Raw genomic sequence first — 22,223 nt, forward strand, 5'->3', positions numbered from 1 at the left:
GACAACTCGTTGAATTCCTTGTGAAAATTTCTCTCGCCTCTACGTAAAAATCTTACCCCTCGACGATACTTAGGCTGTCGTGGAATGAAACCTTTGCCAGATCCGAGATGCGGACGACAAATTCCTCCAAGTTTCAACGCACGTTATTGTATAATTAATTAAAGCCAAGAAATTGTGCGGATTTATTATGTACGTAATACGCACACAGTTTAAGCAAAGGACGCCTATATTGTTCTACGCTTACCCTGAAGATTGTTGTACGAAAGCGATTGCCTTCGCATTCTCCCCTGCGGGTTGACGTTTCTTCTTCTGCTAGTTCGGCACCACATGTTCACTTGAACGTAGGACCACAACTTTAGGAACAACATCGCGTACAGCATGCAGACGTACATCGCACCGACTGAAACAGAATAATTCCGAAACACGTTAAAACCGTTTGAATTCCGTGTTAAATAGAAAAGAAAAAATAAAAAAAAAGCAACAGGAATTTAATTTTTACGCCCGTATCACGGAAAGTGACAAAAGTGTGAGAGATTAAGAAAACACATGAGACTGGACACAGAAAAAACTTTATGCTTTTTTAAAGAAATCAATTTCTAGACGCATTATGTAGAAAATTTTGTCGCGGGAACGCAATATTTTCTTGTAAATACCAAAGTTGATGAAAAACGATTGTTTAAGAATCGTGAAAAATTTTTATTCAATAAAATATACTTATTAATACGAAATCTCGATTTTAATTTCATCGATTTAATGAGATAACAGTTTTTTCGTGATATCGTCAAGATATCGAATACCCTCTGGCAGATTCATCTAAATTGCTTCGTACAGTTCACTAAATCTATTCGGTGGATAAATATTAGTAAAACTTACGAAACCATGAGAGTTACCGATAGATTATCGCTATTAAATAATATGTTATATCGCAAGGCAAGAAAAATTTTTGTCGAAGTGGTAAAATACTCTGCAACGCGTTTTGTTTATTACGACCAAATTTCTTTTTCCGAATACGAAACGTAGGTAAATATTATTGTTATTACTATTATTTCACAATATTGCAGTTCAGCGAAGGCGGCTATTTTTATGTATAACACACGGGGTGAAACCCTCGGTAGATCTGCACGTTTACCCGCAGCATTTACTATATATGTACACAAGGTATAAAATTTTCCGATATTTCCATTAACCGGAGAAAAATTTCTTCACCCTGCATTGTTGGTGTCTTAATTAAAACGCTGCACAGTGAACCTCCCCTTACAATTTCCTGTATAATACCTCGAAAGCCCGTCTCTGCAGGTTGAAAATCGCAATCAATTAACGCCCGCGGGTCGAGAATCAATTAAAAAATTATGTGCATTCCGCACCTGCTCACCTGCAGTGTTCTCGATAATTCGATTATTATAGCTGTAAAAACTCGCGTAATTAGTCCTGCAATTACTCAAAATGGAGATGAATTTTTTTTCCCTACCCTCGTGTATTTGAATCGCGCAGAAGTATATTAACCAACCGTACATAGTGATATTGATCTGATATTCCTGATATTAATTAGTCCACAGATGAAAATAATAAATCAATGAATTATAGTAAAATCCAGGATATGTAAAAATTACAAGAAATTTCCAGGTTTTCCAGAACCTAAAACCTAGTTTTCACTGACATTTTTCCAGATCCAGTAAGTTACTGAAACCTAAATCGTTCGGTTTATAAACTCTATATTCGTGTCGAAATTCGATTCGAATTGAAAAGAAGTATAATCTATCAAAGAGTCAGTTCAAGCCAATTTGTTTTCTCAACGAGAAGAGGTGAACTCGATGCCTCGAAAAATCATTTCTAATTCCCACGATAGAAAATTGATATTTTCATTTTTTTCCATCACCAAATTAAACATCCCCTAACAATTCCAGGTTTTCCAAGTGTATGGCCACCCTGATATTCGAGTTAAAAAAAGATGTTAAAAGAAAGCAATTCGTCCGCAGCTTACACCGCGACAAAAATTTATTTCAACCATTTCTTAACGCGTGTACATTTTGTACCCACACAATTTCGTATTTGTTTCTAAATATTTTATTTTTTAATTTAATTCTTTCTCCCATCTCCCGTTTGAAATGTGTCAGCCGCGGCGACGAGATATGCCTAAAAGTTGATCCGAGCTTTCAGGTGAAATATATGAATAGCAGTCGTAAAACGTGCCGGCGGAATAAGTTCGCCGATTTGTATATCCTGCGAGGGCAAGAAATATGTACGAAGAAAAAATTCTCTTTCCCATACACGTGCACATCAGGGTTTCCCCGCATCGTATCTACACGAATATCAAACACGGATACGTTTCCTCGCTTCGACGATCCGTCGAAACGTGGCTCGAGAATCGGCCAAGAATAAACTGAACCGGTCTAATAGTGTCTTCCTCCCCGAGAAACAAACTGGAATGAGTTCAGGAATACGAGGGAATATATGGATCCACTCACTTCGCTCGGCTGCACAAACGGACCATCTTGCAAGGGTCTATCAATTTCACATGATCCTCGTGCCTGTAATAATGCCGATACGGTACACGAGCGATAATCGCCAAATGTCGTGGCATACATTAAGGATATAATTCTCCGTCACCTTCGCTTCAGGGAACATCGAACACGTTTTTTCTGTTTCATTTTCTTTTCTTTTTTTTTTTTCAGTTTCTACGCCTCTTCCAAAAGCAACTTGGCCCAATGGAATTTCGCTCAACAATTTTAGTAACGGAAATATTATCGTTTACTATCAAGTTTGAAAAAAATAAAAAGTAGAAAAATGAATAACGACATTGTAATAATAATCCATCTTTTCAAAATCTCGCAGTCTTAACATTATAACTGTAACCGTACAACTTGAGCTTCCGCTGCGATTTCAGGAATGAAAAGTCAAATTTCCTTCCCTAATCGCTGTATCGTATCTTTGTACGAAAATAATTCCCCCGACAGGATATCGAGCGTTTTAGTACCTGTAGCTGTACGGAAGTTAAACCGTCCTGGCAAGGATGGACAACCCTTTAACCCCCCGCGTCATGCTTACCGAAGAGAATCCCGTATAAGCGTTCAGACAAAGCTGGAGTATAGCCAGCCTGTTAAGTTAACTAGCTCGTTTCTGGAAACGCGGACGCGCGGCACTCGCCTACGCAAGATAATCCCACCGAAATTGGTTTCGCGTATAACTTGGAAAGCCCGATGACGCATGACACAAATTACATCCGGTAATACCCGCGGCACTGATTGATTTTGGTACCTTTACGCGACGATTAAAAAGTCTGCAGAGCGAAACAAAAAAAATAAATAAATACTTGGATACCAGGCACCGGCACATTTCAACGAGAAGATCGAGCCTGTCGCTTTTCCAAAATCGCTCAAGGACCGTCGGGTGTAATTCTTTCGATTCGATTGAGTGAAAATTCAGTGCTAGAAATTTTTAAGTGATGGGAAAGGCGACGCTGCCTGTGGTAGAAATATGCATAGGCGTCTGTAAAAAGTCGAAATTTCCGAAACAAATAAAGGCTATAACGGGGCTGCAGCGGGTGGAGGTACAGCTACTGGAATAGCCCTGGAGTTGGTGCCAAGTTTTGCCTTTATACGCATGGTGGCTCTCGATAAGTATTACTGCGCCGTTGTGCCAACAGTGGTACAAATTCGTGCCAGGAGAACGAGAGGAGCGAGTCTCGGTAGGATCTGAATGTTCGACGCTAAGGAAATGCCCGAGAAATTCGAGGGATGAAACGGTCTGTCCGTTTCATTGCGAAACGTATGCACGGTGTGCGTGTGATTCTACGTCTTCGATTGCAAAACCAGGGACGAGGCAAATTGAGAAATGGGGAATGAACGAAAGAATTAACAATAAGAGATTAAAAATGGTGTTAGCAATTTAACGATGAGGATTCGCATAGCTGATAGTTAATTTTTCTATGTATAGAATTCACGTTTATTTCATACAGTATGTGGTCAGTTTGAGTTTTGAAATTAAATAGTCCGAGAAAAATGTGTAAATGAGGAAGAATCAACAATTCGATGGCGTAAAAAGAACGGAGCGTGATAATAGGATAACGAAAAAATCGAGCGACGAGACGTACCTCGAGTATATCGAAGGAAAGCGAAAGCAAAACTATCAATCCTTCAACAAACATAGAAAATAAGTTGGCAAATTATTTCCGCCAGGGTGAAATATATCGTCTGCATCGACTCGATCCGCAACAAATGGTGAAACAAAAAAGAAACGATATTGCTTATGAATCAGAAACGGGAACGAAGAGATTGTACAGAAAAAAAAAGAAAAACTCCTGCGTTAACGATCAGCGATTTCAATTTTTTTTTTTTCTTTTTTAAACCACGATAAAATAAGCTGAATAATAATTTGAACGAACTAAAGCGTGTGTGAAAAAAAGAATGTATCGAATTTATATGTACAGAGTAAACGTCGTACGCGATGCTTAAATTTACCGTGAGATTTCTCGTTAATTCTTCATGCATGTGTGCAGTCACGTTTCCACTGTTGAAAATTTTTATCGTAAGCGTTTGAAATTAGGAAAAATCAAGTAAAAGATTAAATTAAATATTGGCGAAGACCTCGAGGAGGGATAATAAGTAACTTTAGAAAGCACCATCAGACCGTGAGACAAAGTCTCGCTCGGAACTCGGATCAACGCTTCCGAGATAAGCGTTTCAAGTTTTTTCACTACATCTGTACATATTCCAAAGTTGTTGCAAATCTTTGTAAATTATTTTTTTGCGCTTGGAAATATCGCCGCCGCACTTTATTCTTTGGAAACTTTTGTCGCGTTTCGTTATATTTTTCTTTTTGTTTCTTTCCTCGAAATTTTTCTACAAAAATTTGCAGATGCGTAATTTAAGAAACGACTTGAAATTCCACTTGTCGAGTATCTCGGACGTTTCGTTAAAAAAACCGGGCATCCCGAGTGTGTAGTTATCGACTTTTGGAAAGGTTGACACGAGGGAGGAACTACGTGCAAGCTTGATTCGAAACCCCCAAGTGAATCGGGGCTCGTGTCAGAACCGCTTTAGTTGTTTCGCCCCTTAATTATACGGTGTAATGTCACATTCAATACCTTGCCGATTCATACCCTCGAAGTAGCACGTTCCCCCCGTTGAATTTCTAGGAGTTTATACACGCGAACTAAGCCTAGCACGATCAATTAGTCAAGTGTTTGGAATGTCTCGCTAACGTGACAAAATCAACAGATCATGATACGGAACATTATACCCACCTCCCTGCATATGAGAATAAATACGTGAGGAAATTTCTACGGGTGATATTTTTGATTTTCGTACAAGATTCGGAGTGGATAACGGTACAGGTTGGTTTTTTATTTATTTTTTTTTTTTTTGTGCGTTCTTTGGATTTACTCACCCAAACTGAAGCCCGATTCCTTCACGTGGATAACCACCATCGGCATCAGGACCATCGCCATGAGATTGACAACGTGAAACACCATTCCAGGTCCATGAGCGATTATTTCCTGTGAGGCATAAAAATTGACCGATTTATCGCGTTTCCCATTTCTTTGCGAAACGAGATTCAAAGATTTATCAACCGCCAGATTTTTTCTTTTTTTTTTTTTGTTTGTTTCGTAAGTAAACGTGAACAGTGCACGTGGATTCATTAAGCTGAGTAAACTGAGTGATAAATAGCGGATAGAGTAAACAGCTGACGCAATGGCGGTCATGTTTCAAAATATAATCCACTTCGTGATTTTGGCCTTAGTTTACCGTCGATTTAGTATAAATTAGTGTGAAAACGAAGTTTTGTCGAGTTTTTCAGCGGTTCCAGAATTCGAAGACATAAATTTGGTTCAGCTGAACGGATAAACTGATTGGATACCTTGAAACGCAGAGATAGTTTCCTAACCTAATAGATCGGCATTAATTGTTTTGAAGCGGTATTTTTGATGCCCGATATTCCGTAGAGTTAATAACTTCAAGAGACCGCTACGTTTATCCGTTTTTTTTTTTTTTTTTGTTTTTTTTTTTTCTCTTTTTACCGATGTTTGTTTCAGGAGTAGCAAACATTGCTGCGAGGCATTTTTTGCCAGGTTGTGATTGATCGCGGTTTAGTTGAATATATCGTTTTATCGAAGGGCTGGTTAACGGGGTCAAGCTTCAGGCCAATATTTATTCAGTTTGTTTGATTTGATAGACCGCATCACCATGTGTCGGGTAGATATATACGCACCCACCCTCTGTTCCCAATGTTATGTTTGGGAAGCTTTTTTACTCGCAAATTAATTAAAAAGAATAAAAGAAAAAAAAAACGCAGCGGGGAGATTGGTAGGTACACGAAAAAGTAAAAACTCGTACATAAATTTCAGGCTTTTTCGTACTCCTCACGCTTCACACAGCGATATGAATATTGCATACGTATGCAAAACACGTATACATATATATATATATATATATATATATATATATATATATATATATAATCCATCACACGTTCCGACTCAACTCAATTAACTTCAACACTGCAAGTTTTCTTTTTTTTTTTTGTTTTTCATCTTCGATAGAAGAAAATTTCGTTTCGCTACCAGTAAAATAAATTAGAAAACAAATATAAATTCAGAATTCTAATATAAATGGAATGGAATTCATTATATAGGTACATAGGTTATATGTATAACCTATTTATATCGATGAGCGCGATCTTTTGATAGTCCCAAGAATAAATTCTTTAACGTTTCGAAACACAGTCCGACGTTGCAACTGTGGTAAAATAATTTGCAAATTACGACGTATATTGGTTATAATTTAAAGTGACAAAGCTGATAAGAGGTCGACTCGGCGGATCAGTAATGACTGAGCGTAAATTAACATTTCTGTAATAAGAATTCATTCAAGAAAAGCAGACGATTGTTGCTATTATAACTATTATTACAACTTATAATATAATAGATCAAGCCACATTTTGTGAAATCTATAAATATATAAACAAGACACGCCGCGGTAAATAGAATATAAAGGAGCATCGATCAGTTGTAAGGTCAATCAATAGCTGGCGAGGCTGTAGACTTTATTCGTTCGGGTGATATTAAGCTATCGGAATCAGATTAAGGGACAAGGGACATTTATTAGTTATCGGATTCTCGTTCGAGGCATTCACTTTGTATTAATAAAGTCAAATAGCAGTTAATGAAATACCGAAGGGGCAGACGGTATTAAAATTTTCCAACGCCGCGCGAGTTTCCCCCGTCGCTTCAAGAACAAAGGATCGTCATACGCGTACAGATACACCTATAGAACACCCTACCCTACCCCATGCACTCTACTCGGGGATACGCAAGCTCTTTCTCTCATTCTCTCCCACGCCGGCAGTAATTATTTTGACGTTAAAGTGGTCGGAAAGAGAAGAGAAATCGGACAAAATAACGCCGTACGCGCGTGAAATTACCGATCAAGGCACAAGGTGAGGAAACGGGGTACGGTAGTTGTAGGTATAACAGGTATAAGTATAAGAGGAGCTTAGGGAAACAATCGAAAAGCACGTCTTAACTTTTTCCCGTCGGTCACGTAGCTACGAGTTCGCCTTGTGGCTGCAGGGAGGCAGGCAACTTCTATACGAAAACTTTTACACACTTAATAAATCTTCCCGGAGCCCGGTTTCGTCTTGATAACAACCCGGGACTGTAGCTACCTACTCTATACGAGTGTAAGGCAACCCGAGCGGTGCCTTATAACCAACCAACCAGCGCCAGCGAAACCTCAGGATTCTCGCGATCCACTAAATTGGAGTCACGTACTTGCTGAGTTTTTTGATCCCGCGTGACGCGGTCAATTTTTCTTCTCCGGATCTTTTTCCTTCGCGATTATTCTCTCCGTTTTACCATCGTTTTTTATTTTTTTCTTTGCCCATGTTTTGTATACTTTCTAAATTTGATCTCGAGTGGATGTTTCTTCATTATTATTGTTTTATTTATTTTTTTTTTGTCATAAAGAAATATGAAAAAAAAAACGTAGTTTCTAAAAATTTTCCTTCGACCACAGAATATGTCTCAACGACGAGAAATAATTATTGGTAAAATTTTCGTGACTAAGAGAAAACGTGTTATAGAAACTTGTTGAATCAGTTGACATTGTATTACCTGTTCTTACATCGTTTCATTAATATACTGATTTTACTCACCACAGCTAATCCCTTTTCGATCAGTAAGCACAGGATAACAGGTACCGTCGAATCTGTAAGAATAAAACGGAAAAACCCAAATTAAAATGTGTTAAATTAAAAGACTACTATATCAATTTTGAAAAATTGATTATCCGAATTTGTGTCTATGCGTACACAGTATGCGATTCGAGAGAAAATACAATAGAAACAACTCCGATCCTTCAGGCACGATGTAAAAGTCCTTGCAGGCAATAATAAACCGTGACGCGGTTACGCGTATAGGTATAGGATATACTGTATATCTGCGGAATCGCGTATACATATATACAGATATATGCAGGGTTTAATAAGAATATAACCGCGAAACCTCGACGATACTCTGTACATAGGTACAGGTATACGTGACCCCTACATAGATTATACGTATGCTTGTGTATGTGCATGTAAGCTCATGCAGACCAAACTGAACCGAAGGCAAAACTCTCTCCGTGAGCGAGTTAAAATATTGCAAAACTTAAATAAGTTTAAAAGATGTAAGTAGCGATATGAAAACGCGCCGAGCCGAACTGCGCGAAGAAGTGTGTAATATAGTACATAATAATTTTACAAGGTATACATAATCACACACACATATATATACGCGATATGTGTATCCTTAGATGCACGCAAATCAATCCGCATATACATGTAGAATATAACGCGAGAATTGTGCATATTATCATAGCGATTTCAAAAAATCCTAAAATCCTGCGAAATTTTGCAAACAAAATATGATTGTATCACAACGTCTAGCGCAGAGTAATAACAATGACTTGATATTTAATGTGTAAGAAAATAAATTCCCCTGCACAACGCGACTTTTCACTCGGATGAAAAACGTTTTATTTATTTATTTTTTCATTTTTTTTTTGCATCCATTTTTCAAACACGCCGCGCGCACGCACGCTCGATACAGCAATAAACAACTGCAAAAAGCTTATTCCCCGAATGTAATAATCAAGTCTGCAGCGCACCTCACGTACTACTGCAACAAACAAACAGCAACAACCTCGCATGCTCGTGCAAATTTTTTGTTTCGTTATTTGTTTATTTATTTATATTTATATGTCAATTGTAGGAGGAAAAAAAGGAGAGGAAAAAATGTAAAGAAGCGGCAAACGGTCGAAGCGCGTGGGAGGTAGTCGTGAAAAATAAAAAAAATAAAAAGAAAAGAAAAAGAGAATATGAAATTGCAAATTTACACACACGCCTGCTGCAAGCACTCCGGAATAACAAATATAATTATAGGAAACTGCCGCGGAATTTCCGCAACGGCTCGTGAAGCGACACACTTTACAAATCACTCGATGTAATAACTCAAGAGGTCTCCCGACAGAACTGGCGAACTGATAAGCCGGAAATTGCATTTGGCATTTCGCTCTGCTGACGAATGAAAAAGTTAATAATTACCCACCGGTGCCGCCTCTACGCGGCTTCTAAAAATACACGTGCCTAGATTCTTTACCTCCGCGTACGCACACGTTTTTCATCAAGTTGTCGCAAAACAATTTTTCCCAATTTTCCGGACACTCAGAGAATTTTTCTGTACAGGCCGCATGACGTGAGTCTTTGACGAAATAAAAGAAATTCAATGTCTTTTTGCTCGCGCGGAATACAAAATTGGACACGGTTCCCGAGAGCGTTAAAAAATAAAGTAAAAAAAAAAAATATGTATACAACCATCAACGGGCAAAAATACGAGATTTCTGTGTATATTCAATTTGAACACCCACGCCGTATTACATTTGACACAATTGAATTTCGCGATTATATTATCACGGCTGCATAATTCAGCGAAGAAATATTCGAATAAGAATAAAGAAAATAAAATGTAAAAAAAAATAAATAAATAAATAAATAAAAACACCCGCATTAATTCATTCGTGTAACGAATCTCGTTGAATGCTATAATAGTCAATTTGCGTGGATAATTTAATTATAATTCGTATAATATATCGTAGAGATGAATAAATGTTGAGAGAAAATGAATCGTTGACTTATGAAACGTACGAAGAACAATTACTCGCGGGTGTATAATTATCTGTAATACGGCAGCCATATAATGTTATAATTTATAAGTGTAACGAGGCGCCGCGACGCCGTAAGAAAGCCAGGTTTGCACCTGGGTCCACCACCTCGGGCAGGGTGTAAAGCTGCGACCTGCAGGTAGCAGGTAAGACGTAGTATCGCAGTTAAGTAAAGCTTTAATTAGTACTCGTAATTATTCGTAATTAGCACTCGTCGTCGTTGCCCGCGGAGAGCGAGCTCGAAGGCTTTGGCGCGACACAATTTTCACCTTGCAAACCGCATGCTGCGGAATACAGAGGAAGTGGAAGAAGAAGAAGAAGAAGAAGAAGAAGGAAAAGGAAAAGGAGAGGGAGAGGAAGAAAAAATGAAAAGAGCAGAAAGAGGGAGGGAGGAATAAAAAAAGCCGACAGAAAATTATTACTCCTCTCCTATAGCCGTCGCACTGTCCCCGGGGACATTAATTAGTCTAATAACAAACCTTAAAATAACTCCGTCTTGCACAATTAGCATTGTATAATATGTGCATTATGTAATAAGTAATAACACATACAGAGTGGTCGAAATGAACGTGAACAAGGTTTGACCTCGACCTCCACCGAATTGGTCGCCGATTCATTTCCTACTTTTACTCCACTAAATATAAATTTTACAATTTTTTCAGATTTTTTTCACCCGTCCTTTAGGAGTAGGTACTTTAGATCTGACCTTCCATAACTCGAAAACTGTGCATTTGGGAGTAAAGTTGTACAGGGGAAGAAATTGTGTTTTCTTTTTCTTAATTGGTCGTAAATGATCTTTTCAGAATTTTTCAGAAATTTCAAGTCGACGTGTTAAAATTACTCTCGACTGCACCTTGTTCACGATCATTCGGACTACCCCATATAATACATGTTACGATTGTTATGCGGGCAATATTGCACGCAACTGCCGGCTAGCTTGACGTCAAATTTTATTATGACAAACCATGTCACTCTAATTTGACGTAATTAAATATCGTTTATCAAGATTAACAAAATACAAGTAAACTATTCGTTTCCATGCATTTTACTTGATTAAAATTGACCGCAAACCCCGTTTCGGTTGATGATATTATGGATTTTTCGTTTGGTTTTTTTCATTTTTCTTCCAAAACTAGCCATCTACGCACTCGGTAAGTTGTACCCTAGACTTTCTGCAAGGCTGCAGACGACTGTTTACGCAGGGTACTTTGCAGGAAGTTTTCTGGGGGGGGGGGGGCAAATTTTCGCACCTTGATACTCCGAGTTCCCGGTTAAATTAGTAGAGCAGGTACAGGCATATATTACATATGTTACAAATCGGGTGGACGGGAATTACAGATATTTTATGCGAGTCGAGCGTTTTCCGAATGGTAATTATTTTGCAAGAATTTACCGTGTCACAAACGAAGGAGGCAGTCAAATTACAAACACTTCGGTATAAAGTTTAGGAAACCTTAATTCTCGTTATAATCATCGTCGTCAAGGTTTGGCTTTTGGAAAATGGCGAAAAAGGAACAAGAAGGCTTTTCTGGCCAATTATGCCAGTAATTAGCAAGACATGGGGTAAAAAATACAATGACTCCAAAAATAGTACATAAAAAAAAAAAAAAAAAAAGCGAAAAAACTGGCGATAAAAATCACGAGCATTTGAAAGAAAAAACAAAAGAAAAACCGGAAGATAAATTGCCAAAAACAAACAAGATAATTGTGCGTAAAAATGATGAAAATAAATTTTTAGTGAGATAATACGCTATCGCGTTACATTTATCATCGTCTGGGTAATAATTCCAACGATATGAAAAACAGAGTTTATCGTTTCAAAGCCTACAAGTTACAAGGTATATCACTTTGTTTTCTCCGAATTAAACTTACAGTTTTATCGTTAAATTGGGCTATATGTACGTACACTGATATTTGCGACAAGTGACTGACAATTTGTAATTACTTTCTCACAAGTTGTTTCTATTTTATTCCTTCAACTCCTGAAGTCACGCCATTGCATCAAAAAACTCGAAAAAAATTCATCGATACTCTTTGACTATTATATTGTAAGGCAAGTCAGTTATCTTTAGCAATATAAAATTTTAAATATGAAGCAAAAATTCCTGAAACAACAATATACCGGGAAATTAATAATTTTACTCAAAAGATCATAACTCACTGAGTTTGAAATATTTTAGAAAAAAAATATGGATTTATCTGAGTGAGGAAAGTTGAATTTTTGAAAAAGAACGAATAAACGATTTTTATGATATTTTATTATTTATCTTGAATCGAATCAGATTATTGTCCGATGTTTTTCATATGAATCTTTATGCGGAGTCCTTAATCACGTAACGGATGCGATTGTGGCGAGCGAATAATGAAATTAAAACTAACTAGCTAACGGATGCCTGGTGTACCTGGTTTTTGTGCTCGTGCGCTCGCTTACTCGTTCTCAGTTTTTTACCATATGATACGAGATTTACCAGATACCTCTTGAGGATTGTTCAATGAGTAACAAATGTTAGTCCGCTAGTCCGTGAAGTCGATTTTCATCAAATTGCGGACCTCGAGTGCAGTAACTACGAAGCGCTAATCCTGGAAGTTCAAATCCACAAGATAAAGGACCTGGACAGCCAAAACTACGGAGCGCTTGTCCTGGAAGTCAAATTTCACCAGGTAGCGGACCTGGAGCGTAAAAACTATAGGAGAGCCAATTTTATTGTTTCAGCAAAGGGTTATGTAAAAGATTATTAAACTTGTTTCTGGATTGAAATTTTCAACAATCTTATTATTTTGCAATATTTTCGGTAATGTTTTTTTCGTATTCTGTATCAACGGCTGTAAATTATACTGAATATTTGACGGCGCCGTTCGATTTCGATATATCATTCGCCATGTTTCACGATTCATCTCAACATCAGCATATTTGCACTATCGTATAATTAATCAAATTTACGTCAGCTAATGAAGATACACGCACAACGGTGCAAATTTCGCTGTACAAAATTTGCAAATATTTTTCCGGAAGCCCGGGGATATATTTTCAGTTTATTTCTGTTTAAAATTTTTCTATCCATTTGTTTATTCACCCTTTCATATTCGCTTCCTGCAGAAATAATCTGCTGCATGGTGTGGATCGTAACATGTCGAGCTGCATTGAGCCGTAATATGAATTAATGGAAGCTCTTTGGAGAGAGAGAATATGCGCATAGTTTCGATGGTCGAACGGTTTCATATTTCACAAATACGCTGTGTGTGCGTAATATTATTCACCATCTATTAAAAATGCTGTCCGAAAAATCGCGACGCATCGAAAATCTCCAGAGAAAATACGTAACTTTTACATTCCGTACGGCGTTGGTAGAAAGAGGTAGGAATATAGTAGAGGACAGCGATAAAAAAATTTCTTCCACTTGACATTTTCATCGTACGGATCCTTGCACTCATTTTTTGGCTATAGTCAACCATAAATAAATCGAAAAAAAGGAGAAAAAAACGACGAGTTTAACTTTTTTAAACGCTTCAATTCCTGCGACCGACCGAGCGTCAATTTACGTACGATTGAATCACATTTATTATTATATGTCATGAAATTGCTATACCTGTAACGAAATAAAGTTGAATTTCTTTTTTTCTCATCGCCTGCAATTCGCCGTCTGCTAACTGACAAGCAAATAGATATAGGCGCAAAAATATACGAAGAAAAATCAATCAGACAGCCTTTCGACGTTATCGATTTTTCACCAACCGGAGCACGGATAGAAAGTCGACAGCGAAGCGTCGTCTGTAAGTGACTGACAATGAGAGCCAGAGAGAGATAGAGAGAGATGTATTCAGATATTAACGACCTAATCTGAATGCAGAAAGAATTAATAATTTATTACCTAATCTCAGAAATACTTGTCTTATCACACACACACCTATACTTGCGCGTTTATACATATTATATACAAACAAGTACTGCAGGGGTCAGCTGTAACGGGCAAGCTTCTTCATTTGAAGAGCAATCTTGAAACAATCCCATCAAAATAACCCACCCTTGTTGAAAAAGATCCGGGATAATTCTACGATATATATAATATACCAGCTGCCGCATGTAACGCGCCAGTTTCGCCCCAGAGAATAATCTTTTCCCTGCTTATGGGTGGCGATGGTAGGGGGAATGGGGATACTTTAGACCCTTGCGAATACTTACGAAACGATTGCATGAAAATTGAGGTGGATATACGAATTACCAACATAATTCCACTCAGTTATTCATAATCCAAAGCGAAGAAACAAAATAGTATAAGTGTGTGTGTGTGTATGTACGCAAATATAAAAATGGGTTAGTAGAGTTATTGTTATTGCAATACTATCCCAACCATTTAACGAGTATAAGATATCGCCTCGATCAAGAGCGAGGATACCAAAAAAATGTGGTAATCAGACCCACTCGAAACGAATGCCTGGAGGGGAAAGAAATGAAACAGAAAAAAAAAATGCAAAGAAAGAAAGTAAGATAGAAAAAACAAACGGCAATATTTTCCCCGGTCTCTCTGCAATTTCGCAATCTTAATATCCGAGGCGTTGCTTGCTTGCTTGCTTCCTTGCTTGCCGTAAAAGCTAGGTATACGTTATTCGCACTACTCGACGAAAGGATTTCACCTCCGCAGTAGCTCCACGGTAGTATTTATTTGCCAGTGACAAATCTTCGATGAAAAGTTTCAATACCACTTGAAAAATGCATCTGGCCCCCGGGGGCGGTGATGGCAGTTGCAGGCCGAGTACGGATCGCGGGGCGCGTCTCCGTTTTCTCGGGGTATAAAGGAGCGGCTGGGGACTGGAGGTTGGGAGGACGGAGAGGAGGGAGAGGAGGTAGAGGGGGATTGAACGGTGGGTAAACAATGATCAGTGAGACTCGCGTCTGCCTCCATGGACCAACTTGGCAAGGCTCCATACGGCGCGACGCGACGAGGCGAAATAAGGAACAGATTAGAAAAAGAGAGTTGAAAAAGTAGAGGGTGAAAAAACGGAAGCAGGGAACAGAGCAGGGGATAAAAAAAATAAAAAATAAGAGGGTGGGGGCGGGAGGGGGGGGGAAGCAAAAAAACACCAAGAGAGAGAGAGGGAGAAATATTACTTGGCGAGGATGCTTAGTTTGTTGCTTCTCCTCCTGCATATCTGTCTTTATTTTCTTACCATTATATGCACACATGTATATATGCAATGGACATGTATATACACACGGCTGTATATACATATATATGTATATACGATACCAACTTAAGTTGTAGCGTTCTTTTTTTGCATTTTTTTCTTTTTTTTTTTTTTTTTGCCACCCCACTCGCCCAAAAGTCGCGACAACCTGCAGCCGTCTGCACTTTCACGATAAATTACAGACTCGAAACTTAATATACGCAACGATGCGTACGCCACTTTCAAATTTATTTTTTGGTTATTTCTTCCTTCGTGTTTTTCATTGAGATAGGTATTATACATATACAATGTACCGACATGTACCTGCAGCTGCGAAACATTTTGTCAGCCCTGTTTGTAACGATGAATATTTGTTTATTAAACTTGGTAAAAATTGAGTGTATTGAAAAAATATGAGTTAAATTTAACAATCGGGGTGAGATGGTGAGGAAAATTTTTTTTTACGCCGCGGCGTCGAATCGCTATAATACAACTCTGTAAATGTGAATCAGTATATTTACAAGTATACCTATACCACTGGAAAATATTATTGTTATCAATGATTCCTAGACTGGAATTCAGTAAATTCTTACTAATTTAACTTTAGAGAGAGAGAGAGAGAGAGAGAGAGACTGTAAATATATAATAACTTGTAAAGCCGACTTACAAAGAATTAAGACGATCGATGGACACTCGGTACCGCCGTTGTTGCTGCCGCTGAGAAAGAGGAACCACTGTCGAGGATCCACCCTGATTCCATACCTGAGAGAACGTAAGAAATATGTAAAAAATCAGAGAGAATAAAATATCGTGGAGTATAATAGGAGAGAGGGGAAGGTTATCGTAATAATACGCAATATTTGAAATACCAACTACGCGAGCAGGCCGCGATTCTTTGATATTATACGTCGTTTGTCAAAGTTTTGCACTCCTGGCACCTTTTCGCGTCCCTGCCAAACCTTTTACACCGAAACTTCCAAAGAATACCGGGAAGCAACGATTCCACAGTTTGTACGGACAATTGGAGTGTATTTGTTGAGCGCCTGTATATTTCAGTAATTTGCCTATGAACTTAGTTCTCTTTATTTTTTATTTTCGCGCATAAGAATAAAGTTTTCATACAATTACATTCCAATCACTGTTAAATTGTAGTCGATACAGACGCTTGTCTGAAATTTTCTCCGAATTCGAAGACTCGGGCAAAAATATTTCGTGTAAGTAAAAGATGTATTCCACTTGTAGGAATAAATTCGGCGCGATAACGAAATCATCGGCGATTAATCCTCACGACGATTTTAAGCTTCGTTCGTTTGCGTCAACAGCGTATAAACGTATAATTCATACGTGCTTCCGTCAACGAGTCGGCGAGCACAAAAGACGGGGTAGATGAAGATGAATAAAGGAGAAGGAAAGAAAAAAGAAAGTAGAAAAAAATAAAAGGACAAGTGAAAGATAAAATTTTCCATCCGCTCGTCCTCCGCTTTTCCCGTGCAGTTAGCAGCCGTCTGCATGGAGTTTAAAGCCGAGGTGTATGGGTGCATGGTGTAGGCGTACACCTGTACACACGTACGTTATACCTACCGACGGCTATAAGCAGCGTAAATAATAAATTTCATCCTGTCCAATTCATCCGAAAATGTGAAAGGATCTTCGGAGAGAAAAGACTCGGCGAAGGCAAAAGTCCGCCGCCCTCGCCCGCGCAATTTAATGGAGAAGAAAAGCTTAAACATAGGCTCTAGCCTAATCATGATAAATGAGTCTTATTGTCCGAGTAATTAAAGTAGGTATTTCGAGGGAAGTCGACGCGGCTTCGGCGAAATAACGCTTCTTTTCTACAGCTATGTACATATTTTTTTTTTATGCGCATGTATATTGTATATACAGATATATGTACGTGTGTATACGTGCAGTAATTGCTGTGCGTTTATTTGATAACATGATAAAAGTTCAGTCGGATGAATGAATTTCTTTTTTCTCTCCTTCTTTCTTCTTTTGCCTCAATAAACAGAAAATATCCGAATATTCATAATTACGTGTCAATTGAACTGAATCGATAAAAATCCATCGGGTGATCTTTTTTTTTCTTTCCACTCGTGCATATTCAGGGTTCGTACGTTTTTTGGAATCTGAAGTTCCCCGACTTTTCCAATAACCTTTCAAGACATACGACGCTGATTGATTACAATTTTTTTTGTACACGTTAATGCTAATACCTTTAATATTACCTGGTAACTATCTTACTGTCCGACTATCAATTTACAAAAAACAACCTGCAATTTTCCGTAAGAAAAAAAAAAACAAATGAAGGTTTGGTATCAAGTAATATACATAGAATGCATGATGAAGTGGTGCGACGAAACAAAATTTCGAGTGCAATCTTTTTTTTCTTTAAGATCGACTGTAATTTGTATACGAAGAAGTTTATTTCTTCGACAGACTCGAAATTCTACTTCTTATTTTTGAAATTCCCTGAGTTTCCCCGCTTTTTCAGGTTTTCTCTGTGCTTACGAAGCCTGATATCGTACGAGATGCGTCGCATTTGTATAATTCGTTGAGAAACAACAGAGGTCCGGATGATTTGGCAGAAAGTTATTAAAAAGTCGGGCATATGTTAGAAGTGTACACAGGAGCCGTGATGGTGAGAGGGAAAAGAGGATGAAATTTGTAAAACGGATTTCGTTAACAAAACGAACCCCCTCTTCAGAATCCTGAATTAATAAAAGCCGCCTAGAGGTACAATAAGGCCGGTTGCTTGTCTTTGAAACTTTGTACACACACCCAATAATTAAATGCCAAGCCGAAAAGAGACGGTTGTCGCTAATTATTAATATACAACGAACGTAAAAACAAACGAGCGAGACCCCCTTGAATTAGTCATATGGTTACGTGCCTAACAACTTCGTGGAAAATCTAATTACCTTATACAATTCGGGCCGCGTTATAACCTGGGTGAAACGATGATAAAATCAAATTATAATCTGGTGACAACAAAACAAAAAATACAACTAAATAAGTGAAACGTATAATCCCACCAGCGACCTGTGTGAACCTAGCACCCGATTTGAAAAATCCCAACTATTTTTTGTTGATTCTTGTGGGTTTTTGGAGGTAGTTGTTTGCAGTAACAATGATTTCGATTGTAGTAGTGCCAAAAAAAAATATAAGCGGTTGAAAAAATGTCGGCACCCTATTTTAAAAAACATCGAATTTATCGGTAGATTTCCGTACAGAATCGTTTGTAGTTGATTGTAGTGAAGATATTTTCGTTTGGAGTGAAAAGGAAAGAAAGATACGTTTTGTTTTTTTTTTTTTTTTTAGCTAGAATTTCTGTGGCCCTGCTATCAACTAATGTTTCGGAATTTTTTGTAGTTGTTTGTAGTACCATTTTTTTCGTTTGTAGTTCCTCAAAACTTCACTGCAATGGGGCGTTGAAATATTTCTGCATCATACAACTCGAACCCAATCTTTGCCCCCATTATGTTGCATATAAGGTAGCCTTATTTTTTCAATCACAATTTTAAAACGACAAGGTACATACCTATGTTTAAAAAGATTTTTCCTGAATTCAAACGATTTCAAAAGCTTCAAATTTCAAGAAGGCATAAACCCTTGAACATAAACCCTTCGTCCGATAAACTGCCGACTCTCGTAAAAACGCGAGTTAAATAGTGTGGAGATATTTAACGCGGGATTCGTCCCGATAATTTCACCCCAAAGGCTCGGGAATATACGTATGTCAATCGGCTTACAAGCTGCATGCGGGGAATCGAAGCAGCAGCAGCGGCAACAGACTGCAGCGATTCCCCTGGATTTCGAGCACATTTCACCACAGCCCCAGAATCTATCCGCGAATCGTTGCCATAGTCAAGATTCTCGATTATTATCGGTCGCATACTTGCATGCCTGAAATCCAGCTCTAAGTACTTCGAGTACCTTGCATTGCTGCAGCCTCCGTTAATTGGCCCGACGAGGGACGCGATATATGCCCGTCCCTGATTTAAATCAGGCGCTCCTCGTTGCGTGCGCGCGATTCATTCCCGAAATTCGCTAATTTATCGCTCCTACGTTAGACATTCTACTCAGCGTTTAACGGTCTTCAATTTTTACCATCGCAAACAAGCTGCCGATTTACGATTGTTTTCAAAGAGAGAAAAAGCAAAAAAAAACATGAATAAATAAACTGATCGTGTGCGTCAAATTCACGGCATCTTCTTTTCTTTTTTTTTTTTTGTTTTTTTTTTTAATTTTAATCTGCCGCAGACGGAGTATGTGAAAAGTACTAAAGAGGTATGTTACTGAAAAACTATTAACCCTTCGACTCATAGTGGTAAGTATTCTTACCACCTATTTTATATCCATTTTTTATATATTCAAAGAACTTTGAAAACATATTTCACTGCGAGTTTTTGCTATCTTTGATATTATACTAACAGATTTTCAATACTCGAGAGTGATTATTGCGATATAACGTAAATTATTATTGTTAGAAACTAATCGATTGAAAAAAATCGTGAAAATTGAAGAAATAATTTATTTCTGAGAAAGTTACCCCTCTACACGCATACATGGTTTACATAAATTATAAGCTTTCGGAGTCGTTGACTATCGCTCTGAAATAAAATTTAGAAAATTCAAGATGGCGGACGAAAATGTCAAATTCGATCGAATCCGGAGGCAAAACTCTGTCCAGGGGTTTTTGGGGTCACCGAATACGAATCTGAAATCAGATTTTGAAAGTTCCGTACGTCAAATCCAATCAGCGACCCCGAAAACCCCTGAATAGAGTTTTTTGACCGGATTCAATCAGATTTGAAATTTTGGTCCGCCATATTGGGTCCGCCATCTTGAACTTTTGAAATCTAATTTCAAATTCGTAATCTTGTTATAAAACTTGACTCGGCACAATCATATGTGACTCAAAGGGTTAAAAAATTTATCAGAGCAATCGAATGAAATTTTTGAAAATGTAATATTTTGCTACTAGAGTATAGAGAATAAAATGAGAACGAAAAGACGTTGAAGAAAAGGTGCCGAGGCCGCGAACGTTGTAAGCTTGCCGCGTTATTCAAATTGCGGTAAGGTAAGTACAATGAATAATTAGTAAAAGGGGTATATATTATAGCAGTTGCGTCAAGTTGTATAAAAGTTGGCAAACGAGCGGCGGCAGCTATATCTATATGCGTATCTGTTCATTTATAACATACATACGTTATAAGTATACGTATACAAGGTGTATAATATATCTACGTATCTACGTGACAAAAATTTATCACACTTCTTAACGAAGTGAAACTTTAAGAGGAACTTTGAGGCGGTATAATTACTTCGGTTGGTATCTATAAGTGCCCTCCTTAACTCGGGCGAGTACAAGGTAATTATACCAAAAAATCTTTTATCTTTACATGTATACGGTGTATAAAATATATCCACAAATCCACACGAGTATCGATTAATACGATTATTTTCTTTTGTTTCTGTCAATGTTTTACCGCTATTTAACATACTTTTTTCAAAAAATATATTGTCCATTCAGCGACATACGATTGAATGATTTCTCGACTTGATCGCGTGGAAAGAGATTGTCGATGAATCTGATATTAGTATATATGAAGGAATACAGGCTTTGGGGTTTTATTCGTGAAAAAATGAGAGTGAAAATACTTGTATAATGTGTACGTAATAAATTATATGAAATATACGTATAATTTCGGGTATTACGTTCATTCAGAGAATTTCTGAGGCCGGAGTTGAGATTCTTTGGAAAATATTATATACAACATGTAAGAAAGATTTAATTAATCAGCTCAAAAGTTTTCTCCCACTTTCTCGGACGTCGTGGTATAGAAAAAAGTTTTTCACCTACCACCCTCGGACGCCCAGCGGCGTTTAGTATCGTTTCCCAGCTACCCTTCGGAAAAGAACTTTCCTCGACGGAACGTGATATCGTCATTATTTATTCAGTTAACAGGGAATTGTTCTTCCGAGTTTTAAAGGTTTCGTGTTTGAGTTTATTTGTTCGAAGGTACTTTACGCGCCGGTTATATTGCGTGCCGATAAAGACACCCACCACCCATGATGCCTTTCAAATTCATGTACATACACAATGTATAGACTTGTACATTCACATCGATTCCGTGAAAACTTTTCAACGGATTTATCAAAGTCTGTGTCTGATATTATATTATCGCGCGAACAGTACGTCAATTATTTTAAACCTCCTATTGATAAGAAAGAAAAATGATATTTAATTAGAAAAAATCCACCGTCAACTCACTTTATGAAATTCTCGAGAAGCAGGCGAAATCCACCGATGCCAAGTAGCAGAAAACCCCAGTTAATGAAACCGGTGAAATTGTTGAAATCGGAAGTCCAGGAAAACAGGCTGTCCCTGGGTCGATGACATCTGAAACAGAAACACAATGCTTGGTTTAATTCCAACTTGATTTAATTCCAAGTTCCAAGCGCCTCAATCTACGAAATCCCATTCGGGGTAAAAATATAAAAACCAAAAATTGCTTGCTCCTCGATTCGAGGCAGGCACAAACGGTCGAAAAAATTGAGGAGTAGGTACTTAAAGGTAGGATACACAGTGCGATCAAAACGAAAAAAAAAATACCGACAATCACGGAAAAAAAAAAAACTGTCGCAACACGGAATTAATTTAGGCAAACAGTTCCGCTCGTTTAACATTTCCCCAGGTATACCCACTTGGCGACGGCCTCTCACACGTACAGACGCGAAATTCAGAGGTTCACCTATTAGGTGTGTTTGTGCAGCCAAGAGTCGACGGCATCCCCTTCAGCGCCGAGTTCGTACTCACCGACTGGTAAGTGGACAGTGTACTAACGATGCTCCGTCTTT

General features: G+C 38.0%; 1 protein-coding gene across 1 annotated transcript in view; it reads right to left on the bottom strand.

Annotated features, from left to right (window-relative positions):
• LOC107218249 (diacylglycerol O-acyltransferase 1) overlaps nt 1-22,223 on the bottom strand; it is a 57,763-nt gene that overhangs the window by 16,706 nt on the left and 18,834 nt on the right. Inside the window, exons 2-6 of the mRNA XM_015656071.2 lie at nt 21,637-21,765; nt 16,030-16,124; nt 8,152-8,204; nt 5,386-5,494; nt 245-400 (exon numbers count right to left, since the gene is read on the bottom strand). Of these exons, the coding sequence (XP_015511557.1) occupies nt 245-400; nt 5,386-5,494; nt 8,152-8,204; nt 16,030-16,124; nt 21,637-21,765 (542 nt within the window). The remainder of the gene's footprint in view (nt 1-244; nt 401-5,385; nt 5,495-8,151; nt 8,205-16,029; nt 16,125-21,636; nt 21,766-22,223) is intronic.

The sequence above is a fragment of the Neodiprion lecontei genome, chromosome 2 (genome assembly GCF_021901455.1).
Source record: "Neodiprion lecontei isolate iyNeoLeco1 chromosome 2, iyNeoLeco1.1, whole genome shotgun sequence".
NCBI lineage: Eukaryota > Metazoa > Arthropoda > Insecta > Hymenoptera > Diprionidae > Neodiprion > Neodiprion lecontei.